This window comes from Muscardinus avellanarius (assembly GCF_963383645.1).
Source record: "Muscardinus avellanarius genome assembly, chromosome: 8".
NCBI lineage: Eukaryota > Metazoa > Chordata > Mammalia > Rodentia > Gliridae > Muscardinus > Muscardinus avellanarius.
The window spans coordinates 8842936-8858680 of NC_137794.1; the positions used below are offsets into that span (position 1 = coordinate 8842936).

Sequence of the window (15745 nt, forward strand, 5' to 3'; positions counted from 1 at the left end):
CTTTTGTGCAGAGGGAAAATTTTGTTCCTACAGGTTTTTAAGTGGGTACGAGGGAAGGAGCTATCTGATCCGGGCAAAACCATTACAATTTAGATCTCTATCTATAGAACATTTTTTTCCTTTAAAAAAAATTGGAAAATACAAGAAGTTTGGATTTTTTTCCCGATTCTTTTTTTGGAGGGGGAAATTGCATCGTAAGCTTTTGGAGAAACCCAACATGTCAACCACCTTTCCGGGACTAGTCCACGATGCCGAGGTATTATTACTTTTTTTTTTTTTTGAGCGCGCGTGTGTGTGTGGCGGCGGCGGCGGTGGCGGCGGCGGCGGTGGCAGCTTCCCCTGTCTCTAATCTATATTGGACCGTTACGTTTAATTATAATCTGGCTTTCAGGGGAAGTTAAAGAAGGGACGGGGAGAGAGTTCGTTATGACATCTGTCGCCAGCCAGGGCAACTTTCTGCCACGTTAGGAAACATTTGCCCTAATGAGGGACAAAACATAATCCTAATAATGGGGGGGTGAGGAGAAAGATAGAGGCAGAAAAGGGATTCTCGGAAAGGCAAAAAAGGGGGGGACTAATGGGGGGCGGTAGGTGGACAAGGGGGTGGGGTACACCGCACCCCTTTTGGAATGGGCTTATTCAAGGAGAAAGAGTAAGAAACTGGGGGGGGGGTGTTCTGCTTGATTATCTCCCCCAAATGGCCAAGGAAGTGAAGAAGTTGAACGATTTGCACAGACTGGATTTTATTTTTAAATACGTGGACGGTGCTTCTGAGCCCCCGGGTCGGCGGGGCTTGGGCGCGGGGCTCGGGTCGCGGCCGCGGGGCCGGGCTGGGCCGCGGCGAGGGCGCGGATGCTCCAGGCTCCCGCGCGAGCTGGGCTGGGGCTCTGTGCGTGTGTCTGTGTGCGCGCGTGTGTGTGCGCGTGTGATGTCGCCCGCACCTATATAGGGTGGGGGACTTTTTTCCCGCTCTCTCGACTGGGAGGACGAGGCCGCCCACCCCCAGTTCGCTCGCTGCCAAAGGCTCCGAGCCCGGCTGCGGGCGCCCAGCCCTGCGCGCTGGCTCCGGGCGCCGAGCGCAGACAGCTCCCGGCTCCGCGCTCGCGGGGCCTCGGTTTCAAAATGACAAACCTCAAGTTTTTCTGCTCTCCCCTGTCCCCCTCTTCCTTCCAGATACGTCACGACGGATCAAACAGCTACCGTTTGATGCAGCTCGGCTGTCTGGAGTCGGTAGCCAATTCCACCGTCGCCTATTCCTCTTCCTCTCCTCTAACTTACTCCACCACCGGCACGGAGTTCGCGGCCCCCTACTTCTCCACCAACCACCAGTACACCCCGCTGCACCACCAGTCCTTCCATTACGAGTTCCAGCACAGCCACCCGGCGGTCACCCCCGACGCCTACTCTCTGAATTCTCTCCACCACTCGCAACAGTACTACCAGCAGATCCACCACGGGGAGCCCACCGACTTTATTAACCTGCACAATGCGCGGGCGCTCAAGTCCTCCTGCCTGGACGAGCAGAGGCGCGAGCTGGGCTGCCTGGACGCCTACCGCCGCCACGACCTGTCCCTCATGAGCCATGGCTCCCAGTACGGAATGCACCCAGATCAAAGGCTCCTGCCAGGGCCCAGCCTGGGGCTGGCCGCCGCGGGAGCCGACGACTTGCAGGTAAATAAGCCAGCCGCGAATTTGTCTGCGCCCTCCCCCTCCGCCTCCCCCTCCCGCCCCATCAATACTCTGCGCCCGCTGGCTCTGGCGCTCTCTCTCTCTCTCTCTCTCTCTCTCTCTCTCTCTCTCTCTCTCTCTCTCTCTCTCACACACACACACACACACACACTCAGGAGAAGTTATCCAAACAATTAGAGGAGGCGTGCGCCCATTCTGTCCCTGTCATTGGATCGGGCATGGCACCTCGACGCGCTCACTGAGGCCCCTACCTTGGGCTGGGCACCCCAGAAGTCTTTTGTGGATTCACGTTTCTGACCCCGAGAGGGCGGGTGGGGGAGGTGAGGGAGGCTGGGTTCCAGTCCACTGGACTCGGGGAGTTGAGACTCGATGGCTGCTTGACCAATCGCGCCCTGGGTCTGCACCCCTGATGGGTCGCACGGCCCTGAGGCCGGCGTCCGTCCAGACCTGAACATGGGATGCTCTTCCTCGGGCCCGGGCAGGGCAGGGGGACTGTGTGTTCTCTGAAAATGGTTGGAACCCTGAGCTTGAGCCAAAGTTTCACCCAATACTAGATTTCCACGCAAAGTAAGGTAGCTGCGAAGGAAGCCTGGGAAACCAACCCCGAAGGAAAGAACCCGCACCGCGCGCAGACCGGAGTCTAGCGCTCGCAGTCTGATGCCACCCAAGCCCAGGATTTTAATTTTTTTCCTCTTTGGGCCATTACATTTGCCATGTGAATTCCTTAAAAAGAGCAAGAATACGAGACAACAGAGAGAGAGAGAGAGAGAGAGAGAGAGAGAGAGAGAGAGAGAGAGAGAGAGAAGAGAGAGAGAAGAAAAAAGGAAAGAGAAGGGAAGGTGGGAAAAGGGAAGGAAGGGAGAGAGGAAAAGAAAAAACACGTTAGAAGCCTTCACTCAGTGGAGGATATCTCTCTCTCTCTCTCTCTCTCTCTCTCTCTCTCTCTCACACACACACACACACACACACATTTTTGCACATTTTTGCCAACAATCTAATTTATAACGATGCAATCATAGTGTCGCGGGCACCTTTCAGCCAAATAAACACACAAACATCTAGAAGAACCCAGAGAAGCCAAATGTGTGGCTTCTGTTAGAGGAAAGTGCAGCTCTACCCGGGAGCAGCCCCCACTTTTCAGTATTTACAAAGCTGGCCACCTCTCCACACTCTCCCTCCGAGAGCAGTTGTGGGGAGCTTGTCCTGGAGCAGAAATTGGAGACCTAAGAGATTCCTTGTTGCGCACAGAAAATCTTTCCCCCTCATTTACCTTTGAGCATGGGATTATTTTTAAATTAAAGTGAAAGCCCTTACAGTTCCAACAAAGGGCCACAGCCACAAAATCAGTGCACAAGAGAAAAGATTTGGCTCCGCAAACCTTGACTTTCTGCACTTATATTCACAAGAATAATTTTATATGCTCAGGGCACTTTTACATTTTCACAAGGATCTCCTTATGTCTCAAGGGGGGAAAAATCTGCCATTCAATGCGTAGCTCAACTAAAACCTATTTACTCCTTTTAATAGCCACGTCTGCTGCTGATTTTTTTGTATCTGTACAAATTTTTTTTCTGTGCGAGGCACAAAGCGGGCATTTTTCAAAAGAGGGGATTAGAACATTTGCAAGCACCAGACAAAGAGGGAATCCTGTGCAAAAGGACACCGTAGTTTATCCAATTTTCGACTTAGTGCCATTCAACTGGTCATTTATGCGATGTCATCTGACTAGTAACGTGTTTTACTTAGGAAGGGAAAAGTTTGTTAAGTGGAGAGACCAAGATTCATTTGTTCTAACAAAATAAACATCTTAACAGTTTGCTGAAGCGAGCGGAAGGGAAAGCGGTCCTGCTCCCTGGGAGAGTTTCAAGGTCCTCCTTCTCCTCCTCCTGCGTTGCAGATATTTTGAAATCTTTCCTTCAGCCTCTTTCTTACGTACTCAGTGTCTCTTGCCTTTTTTATTACTCACACTACAGTGATATTACTAACACTGAAGAAAGAAACACTCCAAGATGAAGAGGAGAATGGTGTATGATAAAGTATATTTATATATTTACATAGACATGCGTGTCTATCTATACATGTAGAGGTATCGCTGAATATATATGTATATATGTATATTTATATATGAAGTCTATGGAGAGAGTTGGTATGTAAGTCGAGGAGGTTTATTTCTTCCTCCACTTCTCCTGGACCAAGTTGGCAGAATGAAAGAGTCATTGCTACGTTTAAAAGGAGAATGAGGAGGGAGCGTGTGGGAGCAATCCGTCTCTCTCCTTTTATTTCTTCCTTTTTAAACTATTCATCAGCATATGTCTCATTTCCAATGCAACAAATGTAAATATACTTTTCCCTGCACAGAATTTTAAGTGAAAGTCCAATGGTTTGGAGGGCAGTCTAAGTCTGCCTAACAGATGCAAACAGTCTTGTGGTTTCAGTTCCATCTTTGAGTTCCCTAAAAAGATTTGTTATGGCCAACAAAGGGGACTGTCACACCTTTTCCCATCACCGCTTTAATTTATGCTCAGTCTCCAAGTTTTTTTTTTCCATATTGATTTGATAATCACTTTAAGGCAGAACATTTAAAATAAGAAAGAGCTGGCGAGTAGGTTGAAAAGGGGGGTCTTACAGGCCTGCCTCAATATGTCGAAAATGGAGAGGCAAAAGGGAGCCCCGGCTGTAAAGGTTGTTTTGTAAAGTGGGTTTTTATTATGCACCGACTCTCTCTCGCATTTACTTAACTCTTCACGGGCTGTTGGGTAGGTTAACACCCTTCAAGGCCTCTTTCATGTCCAATACCTCGTTTGTTTGTAAAGGAAAATGAGCCTTTAACACATTTTGATTCGGGAAGAAAAAACACAGTCAGGGAAAAAAAATTACTTTTTTTGTAATCAAAAATCAGAAAGCTCTTTCTACCTTTCCAGCTCAAATGATTTCTCAATCCATTAAGAGCCAGAAGAGGGACAGTGAGTGGACTTCAAGGTATTTTCTCCATAAGGCCCATTTTGGGGAATCCTTATAGGGTGTTGCTACATTTGGGATAAAACGTAATCCTCATAAGAAATCTTGAATCCTGGATGTAAAACAGCTCCTGGGAGCTCCCAAGAAGCCCTAAGACTTGACACTGGAGGTATAATTTTCTCCAGGAGGAAAGTGTTGAGTATACACTGTGTCTATGCTGCCGTGTCTCTGGATGGGGATTCAAAGGCCTTCTCATTCTCTGAGGCCAAGATGAAAGGCGCTCAGGTGCTTTGAAGTGTAATATTGTATGGTGATATCAAATGCATAACTTAAGATTGATATAACTTTTAGATTGTGGTTTTTCTTGACATTTTTATTAAAATTAGACTCACTGGCAAGTGTGTCCTGGCTCAGTGGATGTTTTTAAATGTCTACTAAGGCGAGGTTCAGGGTTGGGCCAATCTGAAAGACTTTCCCCATGGCCATACCTGTTATATATGAGTTTTTAAATTTCTTTTTCTTTTATTAAGGGCTCTGTAGAAGCTCAGTGTGGGCTCGTTCTCAATGGCCAAGGAGGAGTGATAAGAAGAGGTAAGTAAGAACATTTTGACTGTAAACATTCTTCTCTTGTCTGCTCTTTTATTTTGAAGATCTGGTGGTGCTTCTGAGCATCAGACTCCCTGTCTGCTAACTTAAAAAATTATTCTTAGTCAATTATTCAAGTTTCATACAGGCATATTCAATTTAATTTTTACTTTTATTGGTGGGTGCATTATAGTCTGACATCATAATGTAAATTGTGTTGAAGCATATTCAGTATAAAAGCTTCCTTTCTTTCATGGAAGCTTGAAGATAGATTGAGCCCCCGAAGACTTGTCCTGGGGATATCTGCTGCTCCTCACAGCAGAATCAAAGTTACAGGGAAGGGGGGAGGGACGGAAAAGAAAAGAAACTCTTCACACCCCTCTCCCCATCACCAATACCACGTCCTGAAGCGGAATTTCTGGTCCCTTTTTGCCCTAATGTGACAGTCACAGCCTGGGTTTTGAGGCGATGGCGTTAGCTCGAGGCTTTGAGGGAGTCTGTGAAAGGCTAGATCACTGAGGCTTTAGGGAAGGCTAATGAAACACCAATATTGTAGCTGCCTTATTTTTCTAAAGTGTCCAGAACATTTCTTTCTTTAAGGGAGGGTGAGAGGAGGAGGTAGTGTTAACTATACCGGATAAAGCTTTCTTGTTCCCATCTGTTGAGGAAACATCTGAATCCAGAGTTACCCATGGATTGGAAGGTGGGGAGGGGGGGAAAGAGCTGTTGCTTTCAGCTCCAGCATGGAAGGGGGCTGCATCTCAGATGTTCCATTTTGACAAAAGGTTTTGAACTATGACATTCACAGGGCCTCAAGGCAGTGCACATTTTGCTGGCTTCCACGCTTAACTGTACTCAGAGCCTCTGAAGTTTATTTTCCTAGCATGCTGAGTAACCGGAGGAGCACACAAGGCAAGAGGGACCAGCTGTTATCCCAACTTTATACGAATTAATAAGACATGGCCTATTCACCAACACTAATTCCTGCTCCAGGGTCACAATTGTCTTTAGTAACCAAACCACTAAAACTGAGTTGGTCCTGATGGCATCAGATAAATGTGCTTTGGTCCTTCTCGATCCCTCTCAAAACTTCCCCAGTGATTTGGTTTCCTGGAGAGAAGAAATACTAGTAGAAAGCAGTGGGTCATTTTGTGTTTAAACTACAGATTTCACAACCCAATATTCAACGTGAACTGTGAACGTTTAAACTCAGGAGGAAGGCAAACAAAGACCTCCTTCCTTTTGGAACTGGGCTGTTGCTTGGGTGTATAAGTAAAGTTTCTAGGGAATTTAAAACAGTGATTCAACTCATTGCATCCTTCAGATATTTAAAAATTATTTTTAAAAAATTACTGATAATTGTTCTGCACAAGGTCTTTTTTTTTTAAGTGAACAATATTAAACTTGCCAGTACTCAGCCATATTGAAAGAACAGAAAACAGGCCCATGAAGGGTAAATACTCAAATTAAATATAGACACTGCTGTTGGGAAGGCATGTGTGTGCGTGCACACACACACACACACACACACACACACACACACACACACACACACTAAAAAAGGGAGACAATGAAACGTGGCATTCTGGTTGGTGAAACTAAAGGTGAGGCCCAGCGCTGAGGGCGCATGGAGATGTCGGTGGTGCTGAAGGACAGCGCCACTAATTACCCGGAGCCTGTTCCTCTGCGAGTCCAGCTCCCGCCACTGTAGCTTTGAGCGCAGTTTCGTACTAAGATCATTTTCTCGAACGCTTGAAAATTACACCAGGTTGTACAATAGCTGACAGAAAGTTGGAATTATCTGAGGCTGAGGGCAGAAGCCAGCGAGAATCGGGCTGGTGAATCCCTTGAATTGCTAGAAAAGGCTTTAAGTGTCACCCTCTCTCTTTACCATCCTTCCAAGAAATGCCAAAGATTTTAGGCATCTACAAGGTGCACACTGAGGTTTTGCCAATCAGAGCCACAGACGTTGTGTTCTTTAGGTAATGCTTATTTTTTTTCAGAAATCAGTATCTATTTGTTTCACCTAAAACAATCATCCCAAGCAGCTATTTTAAACCCACATTAATTTTGTAGCAGAACAGCCTAACTCCAAAGAGAGAGGAGAGAAAACTTTGTGGCTTATGTCTGTATTGTTTGACTAAACCTTGAATAATTCAGATTTTAGCTGCTGTGTTTCTTCAGTTTCCACGTGTGTTAGAGGCCGGTTAACCCGTTAGAACCCTAGATGCAAGTCTGTGTCTATTTATTCTAAAACTATTAAGGTCAAGGACAACTTGAAAGTGGAGTGTGTTGCCTCAACAGGGGCGTGTCTGTTGCCAGGGTGTGGCCCGCCCCTTAGGTTAAGATTTCCCATTTGTGAAGAAATATTTAGAAGTCTCTTCTCTCGGTTGTTCACAGGGCACGTAATATCCATAGTACAGGTCAGCTTTGTTCATTAAAAATCAGGAGGAGGACCTCAACTCAACCATTCTGTGATACTGCGATCCCTCACAGAACCCAATGTTGTCTAACAGATGAGAATGCGTTTCTCTGTCAGTCCATTCTTTTCAAATGAGTCTACACAGAAACACACACACACACACACACACACACACACACACACACATACAAGCACACAGGCACGGAGCCATTTCTTGAAAAGCATAACTTTTTGATCTTCTCTCCCTTGCTAAATTCTTGAATGAATTTACATTTCCAGTGATATCCGAAATTTATAGATGTAGGAAAATTATAGGTTTTCACTTTCAAAGACACTATCCTCCCATGATTTATTTTTCTCAGAGAGCTATCTGTCTACTACCATCTGCGGTTTGGGTAAGAGAAAGCTGTCCAGGTTTACAATAGGGTGAAGGGGGTTGTGGGTACTAGTTAATCTTAAATTTGGCCACTAGTAAAGGATAAAATGTCATGTCTCTGATTCACTTTGCTAAGTAGCAAATACACTGTTTTTGTGTGTAATGAAGGCCTGATATCTAAAAAATGCACAGAAGAGGAGGCATCCGGGCGAGGTAATTACCACCTAGATAAAATATTTGCCACCGCCTCTGAGGCGCAGCTCCCCGCGCGCTCTCCCTCGGTTAATGGTGTGCACGATTTTGCCCGCAGCTCCGCCAGTCCAACCATCAGAACCAATAATCTTTACTTTACCCTGTGCTTGGGTATCGATAGCTTCTTTTGCCTCGGGCGTTGGCTTTGATATGTTAATATTTCTGAGTAGCAAATTCTGCAGAGATCATATTAATGTTGTACGTACAGAGTGGAGCTTTGCCTTGGTTGAATATTCAGATACTGGGTTTCAAAAGGCATCACTTGAAGAAACGAGGCTTCTATTTACAGGCGTCGTCTATGTTTTTAATCATTAAGAAAAAGAAAGGAAAGCCCACTCTTCCTTTCGCGGCGAATCTTCTGAGGCCCCCTCATCCCCCCACCGCCCCACCCCACCCCTTTGTCAGAAGGTCCCTTTCATTTTTCACTCGAGTATTAAATAATAAGTGAACAATGTTGATGACGATGATGAGGAGGAGGATGAAGCTGATAAGGGAGGATCCCGATCACTACTACCGCGGGGCAGGGGTTCCGTGGGAGAAGGGACTGTGGCTTTCAGAGGAGAATGGAGCCCAGATGAGAGGACCCAGCCTTTCCAGAGGTGGGCGGAAAGTGACATTTTTGCCCCGTCTCTTTTGTAAAGTCCGACTGGAAAGCTTAAAAAAAAAAAAAAAAAGAGGGGGAGGCGGGATGAAAAAAGTGAAGAGGGAAGCACCCTTGTTTCGCATTGTGATCATTCCGCCTTGCAGCCCCAGGCTAATTTCAGAAGCTTAAATACCGCTGTAGCCTCTGGGCCACGCGGAGTGGGAGCAGACCCGGCCACTGGCAGGCAGGAACGCTTTCCCTCTTGCCCGTGGCTACACAAAATACAAACTACTTTGAATCAAAACATTTTTGGGGAATTAATATGATTTGAACTCTGCACGTTTTTAAGTGAGCTGGAGTTTGTCAGATCGCTTAGAGGTGACTGGCACGCCTCGGCCGGCCGACGTGTTCAGGCCTGGGTACAAACATGGTCAGATCTGATTTAATTTTTTTAAATAATTCTTCCTTGAAATGCAGTTTGAGCTCCCCTCGCCCTGCCTGCCAATAGTGTAGTGCGTGGAGCCAGGCCGCCCCGTGGAGGCTGAGCACTGCCCAGGGACCCAAGGGGGCCTCAGGCCTGGAAGGGACCCGCTGGAGGAGGACAAGAAGCCTTATTTCTTTGTCAGAACCCCCCACCCCACCTCAGTGGAGAGCAACCAGGGAATCTCTCTCCACAAACAGAGCAAGAAATACACTTCGAATCTCATCTAGCCCCTTAACCTCCAAACCAGGACCTGCAGATTTGAAATGCTAGCTCTGGTGTATGAAATCTAAGATCATGGGCCACAAGCTCTAGAAGCGTGGTTTGTTGAAGTGTGTGCATGCATGTGTGTGCACGTGTGAGTGGGCGTGTATGTGTGTGTGCGTGCACGCACATACTTTCCCATTACCTACTACCTTCTTTCTGGTTTTCTTTACTGCTTGGGGGGAGAAAAAAACATCAAAATCTAAATCACTCTGCGCTTTGGGGAATGAGGTTAATCCCTCCCCCAGACACCATGACTGACTCACCGCCACTTTAAACCAGCCTAGGTCCAGGGGCAACCCTCCCTCCCTGTCTTTTGTTCTGCCTGGACTCCGCAGCCAGCCCTCCCAGCTAATCCTTTACACCTGTAATCCTGCAGCCCTCCTCCAAACAGCACAATTCGCAGCTGAGTCATCATCAAAGTCCTACTCTATGGCAATTAAGTGCCCACCCCTTTGTGGTTTGATTACAATTAATATTTGCTGCCCTGAGGGGCTGCGGTCACCTGGGGAAGAAGGGCCGAGGTGGGAGAACACTGGAGAAAAAGAAAAAGCAGAGGAGGAGGCCTACTCCACCCAGCTCGCACGTGCGCCACTGCAGAACAAACCGGGACAGGAAACTCTTGTAATCACTTACACATTTTTAATGTGACGCGCGAGAGAGAGATAGAGAGAGAGAGGGAGAGAGAAGAGGGGAAAAATCCCTGCCGTGTGTATTTCTTTCATTTGAATTGTAAACATCTGTTTGGCTGTAAGGCGAACAGAACATTTATTTTGCTCCCAAGATTTGGTCTAATTATGTCAACACCGACGCGGCGACGAGCTGGGCGGTTCTGAGACTGTGGAAAGGCTGCGTGCACGGGCCCAGCGGGGAAGTATTGATCGCACCTGGGGAGCCTGGGCCTCGGGCCACCGCTGGGCGGGTGCGGAGAGGGAGGGGCGCCGAGCCCGGGAGCAGCTCTGGGAGGGGGCTTCAGCTCCTAAGAGACCGCCATCACTTTTCCTGGGCCGCAGTGGTTTGGGATGAGAAGAGTAAACACCAAGTTTAGCTTTCCCTTCTGCCGCCGCTCACCCGGTGGCCAGGCCCTTACCTAGCTCCGCACCGTGCCACCTAATGGCGACCTTGTGCCCGCGTCCTTTTCTCAGGCTGCTGAGCCCGCTGCATTCAATCCCCAAGACACCTCTTCCCTGGCTGGAGAGAGAAGCCTAGAATTCTTGTCCAAGGTCGCACACGTGGCTAGTTGGCCAAGTTCTTACTTGTAGCCTAGTGCTTTTTCCAGGATCCCACACGATGCCTGCAAACCCAGGGGCAGATTCCCAACTACACCAACAAGAGGGCAGCCCCAATCTTCTAGCAAGACTTGACAGCAGGAGGGGGCGTCTCCATCCATCGTATTCTGTGCTTGGCTTTGCTAGACAAGCAGAAAGTCTTTGGCTAACTTCATCCTTCTGCTTTGGCACAGTTATCCCTCTTCTGGAGTGACCTTGAGTAGATAATACTTAATTCCTTGCCCTGTTACCATAGCTACTGGAATTCACCGCATCTGGAAATAGAAGTCTTGTCTCCTAATTTCAAATTTTAAAAATAGCAGCTTTCATGGGAGTACTGCTTGTTGGGTACTGTGAAGGGGAAAGAGGAGAACTCTCGAGAAGTTTGGCATGAACACTCCCGGCTGTGGCACTAAAGACATCCCCAACAGGGGTGCTGAATCTAAAATAAATACCAGCAAGATAGGTGCCATGGTGAACTTCCACCAGCAATGTTGGTGCCAGCCACCACCAATGGACCGGTGAGCTCTCCTCTTGCAAGACTCTTCTTCTCACCGAGGTCTCCCTCTGTGTGTGTCCCCTTTAGAGAAGAATTACCCCCTCAGTATCATCATGCTAAATGCAAAACTCTGGTTCTGTTGGCTTTTTTTTTTTTTCTACTTCCCTAAAAAAGTGAGCCACCAATAAGAAAGATGACCAGGATGCCCAAGCTGGTGAAAACTCTACAAGCTGCCGAATCTTCAGCCAGCCAGCGAGTTCCCCAAGGCTGCAGCAGCAATGCCAAGTATCAAAGGAACAGAAATTCCCTTTAAAGATGCTATGACATAAAAAATAAAAGACTCTAGAGTTGATGGCTAATCCTGAATACAAAATAAATCCTTTAGGCAGTTTGTGTGTGCATAAAGCATACTCTTAATATGCAGCCTGTGTAACTTACCTACTACATGCCTATTTGGTCATAAGCTAGAAACCAAACCTAGACCTAGGAGAGAAAGGCTCAGGGTCCGAGAGGTTAGCACATAGCTGGATAGTGGACCCAGTGGATACCTGGGGGCAGCTGGCTTGCAGTTCATGGGGTTCGCCTTCCCCAAAGGGGGTAGTTTCTAATAAGAGAGGGCATGATTTAGCTTCATTTTCAAACATAGCAATTACCTGCATTCCCCTGAATTAAATCTCAAATCCACTGAAGATTAGCAAAGATAGGAAGGATCTAAAAGTTTGCCTTTCTCTTTTCTTAGCATCCAGGGAAACCACATGTACACCTGCTCCAGCACACATTATACACCTGGGACCCACTGGGTGAGACTCCTTTATTCCTCAGTTGCATACTGGCTAGTGTTCAAAAGAAGAACTTTAACATAAGACTTTGCTAATGATTCATGGGATGGGGGAGAGAGCTATGTGAAGTTTTGGATATAAATGTTGATTTTTTTTTTTTTTTTTTTTTTGCGGTACTGGGAATAGAACCCAGGGGCATTCTACCTCTGAGCTACACCCCCAGCCCTATTTTTATTCTTTATTTTGAAACAGGGTCTCACTGAGTTGCAAAGCCTCATTAAATAGTAGCTGAGGCTGTCTGTGAACTGCAATCTTCCTTTCTCAGCCTCCCAAATGCTGGGATTACAAGTGTGCAACACCATGCCTGGTTTATAAATATTAATTTTTTCTCATTTTTTTACTATTTTTTAGACTGACCTAAATTCTAAAGTAATTAGGGTCGTGATTCTTACAATATGACTAAAACCTAGATTTATTGCTTTTCTCTTCATCTCAAGTTCTGAGATGTCCCATTCTTTTTAAGATGTGTTTATTATCAGTAGGTACAGGGTTAAAGTGAATGATAGCCTCAGGCCCAGGAATCTGGAAATTTGTTTTTATTATCATTCTTATTTCACGGTTTAAAACTCTCTCTGAGAAGGAAAAGTGGGGAAACACAGACGAATTTGTGTTTCCATCTTCCGAAGAAGGTGGTTTGCAGTTTTCTGTGGTATGAGCTACCCATCTGATTTCAAGAAAGGGATTTTAGTTTGGCAGTTAAGACTATGACCTCTCAGATATCAAAGTGAAACTGGCATGGGGGAATTTCACCAAGTAGAGAGGACCCAACTTCCAGCCTGGAGAGTTTTCCTGGACATTCTGACATCCTCCCTTTTTTGAGGGGTGACGGGGATGGGTGGGTGGGTATGGCATTCCAGGACATGGATGGACAACCTCAGAATGCTTAGGAAGGAAGTTTGGTCCCTGATATTTTCAGAGGAAATTTGGATGGCCATAAATCAACTAGGAAAACTTCCAGAAATTTCTGGAATGGAAATATCTTAGAAGTGGGGCCAGGTTAGCATGTTCTCTTCTCCCAAGTCAGGGACCAGTTGTTTTCTTCAGTGTCCTCCCAGCTTCCTTAGGCGTCATGCCCAGGGAGCACAGCTATGTGTGACAAGAGTCCTCTGGGCTGCTTAGTGGCACATGGGAGGAGCTACCCAGGAGGCAGAGTGGCCAGTCAAAGTACCTCACAGCCTTTAGTGGGTATACGCACCACCAGGGGCCGAGTCAAAATGCAGGCTCTGGCTCAGAAAGTCTGGGGTTGGATGTGAAATTCTACACATCTACCAGACTCCATCCCAGTATGGCAAGGCTGCCTTTTGACAACTGCTGGAGCGAGCCAGCCAGCAAAAGTACAGGTTCCAAAGAGAGGAGAGAGGATGAAAGAATTCAATTCTAAGAATTTAATTCAAAGAATTTTAATTCAAACATGGAAGGATCGCCAGTCCACTCCCCAGGCAATATCTCTACTGGCTGATCCTGGGTTCATCTCTCTTGTCCTATTTATACAGTTCCAGGTCAATCAATCCCTCATGCCACCACCACCTGTGTGCATAATGGTCAGGTCAATCAATCCCTCGTGCCATCACCATCTGAGCTTCTCTCAGACCTTTTACTTCAAACTTTCCATGATTCCAAACCTTATTGACTCTGGGCAAAGGACAGTCAGCAGTATTCTTTTAGGGAAAAACCTTAATGGCTCCCCACAGACAACCACACTCTCAGTCAAAAGATTTTGGACAATGCTCTTCTAGCCTTTCTTTGTCTTCTCCCACCTAATTTTTGGTTTTCTCTTTTCCCTCCTTGAAAGTGACCCTTTTCAGGAGATGAGTCCTAAAGCCAGGCAGGGTGGCATACACCCATAATCTCAGTACTTGGGAGGCCGAGACAGGAGAATAGCAAGTTTGAGACCAGCCTCAGAGAGGCACTCAACAACTTAGTGAGACCATATCAATAAATAAATGAGTAGAAAGAAAAAAGCGGCTGAGGGTGTAGTTCAGAGATAGAATGCCTTTGGTTTCAGTTAACACTTGCATGTGTGTGCACAAATGCACACACACGCATACACACACCAAGATTGTTCATAACTAAAGAAAGTAAACAGATACTCAGAAAAGGCAACCTTGAATTTGGATCTTCCTTGAACCTGAAATACTCTGCTCTCACAGTACACGGCATCCCAAGGCCGTGCAACCACTGCACTAGCAGTGTGGACATGGGTTCAGGCTTTTGGGAGTGAGTGAGGAATTGGCCAGCAGGAAACTTCTACTTCAGTCTGTGGTGGATGCCTGCGAGTTGGAATGTGCTGTTCTGTTCCTGAAGGAAGGTGAGGCCCAAGGACCTTTCCAGACATTAGTGATAGAAAGCTTCCCTTGCAGCAACTCTTGCATGTCAAAATTGCTTTGATGATGATTTTCTACTAATATTTATCTTTAGCCAGACTCAGAAAGTCAAGGGTCATATGTTTCCTCTCATATGTAGAAGCTATAGAGAAAAAAGGGAAGAAAAGGTGGGGGAAATCTCATGAAAATAAAAGGGAGAGTAGTAGATAAGAGGAAGGGGACCAGGAAGGGGAAGGAGGAGAGGGAAAGGGAAGTACAGGAGAATGAAATTGACCATATTATGTGTATGTATAAAAAAGTGACAACAAATCCCACTATTAACCAAGAAAAAAAAAATAGTTTGCTTTGTACCCAAAGAGTAATAATGGCAACAGTATCATTGGTAACTAATATTTAAGAAGTGTGACTATTACTCTGTTCTAGATTTTTTTATTTTGCTCTAGATTTTGTATCAGATTTTGTGCTGACACTGAATGCTGCCACTTGGTTAAGGATTTGACTTGTCATTGCCTGTGAGGTTTGGAAATGTCTGGCAATGGCGGGTTGTTTTTAGTGGTATGCAGGGATTGCGAGATTGTGGTGCCTTTAGTTGGTGGGTATATGAGGAGAAAGAGATGAGAACTCTCAAGCAATTTGAAAAAGGCAAGTCATACCCCCTCTCCAGATTCTATGCGTTTCGTTGTGTTTCATGTATGCATGCAAGCATGAACGTAAGGCCTGCCTTTTATGGGGGTAACTATTGGAATTGGAGTTTTTTATTTTATTTTATTTTATTTCAGGACTAGGGATGGAACCTAGGGGCATTGCACCTCCGAGTGACACCCCCAGCCCTATTTTTTTTTTAGTCATTTTCATTTTTGAAACAGGGCCTCACTGAGTTGCGAAGGGCCTCGCTAAGTAGCTGAGGCTGTCCGCGAACCACGATCCTCTAGTCTCCGCCTCCCCAGTGCTGGGATGACAAGCATGCACTTGTCATGGAGTTTTTATATGATTGAAGTATTTCTTGATGTGGTGATATCAAATTCAACACCAGAGAACCATCCTATACTCCCTAAGCTGTCAATTTTTCTCTAAGATTATTGTTGTGCCCCCTAATCAGTGTGTGTGTGTGTGTGTGTGTGTGTGTGTGTGTGTGTGTGAAATTGTTCAGCATTTGGAAGGACATCTTCAGAGCAGCCCTGAGATGATGTCATGGTAGATATACA

The 15745-nt window shown here is 46.2% G+C and overlaps 1 protein-coding gene across 2 annotated transcripts in view; it reads left to right on the forward strand.

Annotated features, from left to right (window-relative positions):
• Positions 1–217: 217 nt before the first annotated feature.
• The window catches only part of TFAP2D (transcription factor AP-2 delta), a gene marked incomplete at its 5' end in the record, with an annotated part of 56881 nt that continues 41353 nt past the window's right edge, over positions 218–15745 (forward strand). The window contains 3 exons of one of the 2 annotated variants that reach the window (XM_080699725.1): positions 218–256; positions 1174–1671; positions 5178–5238. In XM_080699725.1, coding sequence (XP_080555851.1) covers positions 218–256; positions 1174–1671; positions 5178–5238 — 598 coding nt within the window. Of the gene's footprint in view, positions 257–1122; positions 1672–5177; positions 5239–15745 lie in introns of those variants that run through there. The other variant, XM_080699724.1, reaches the window with a different exon arrangement.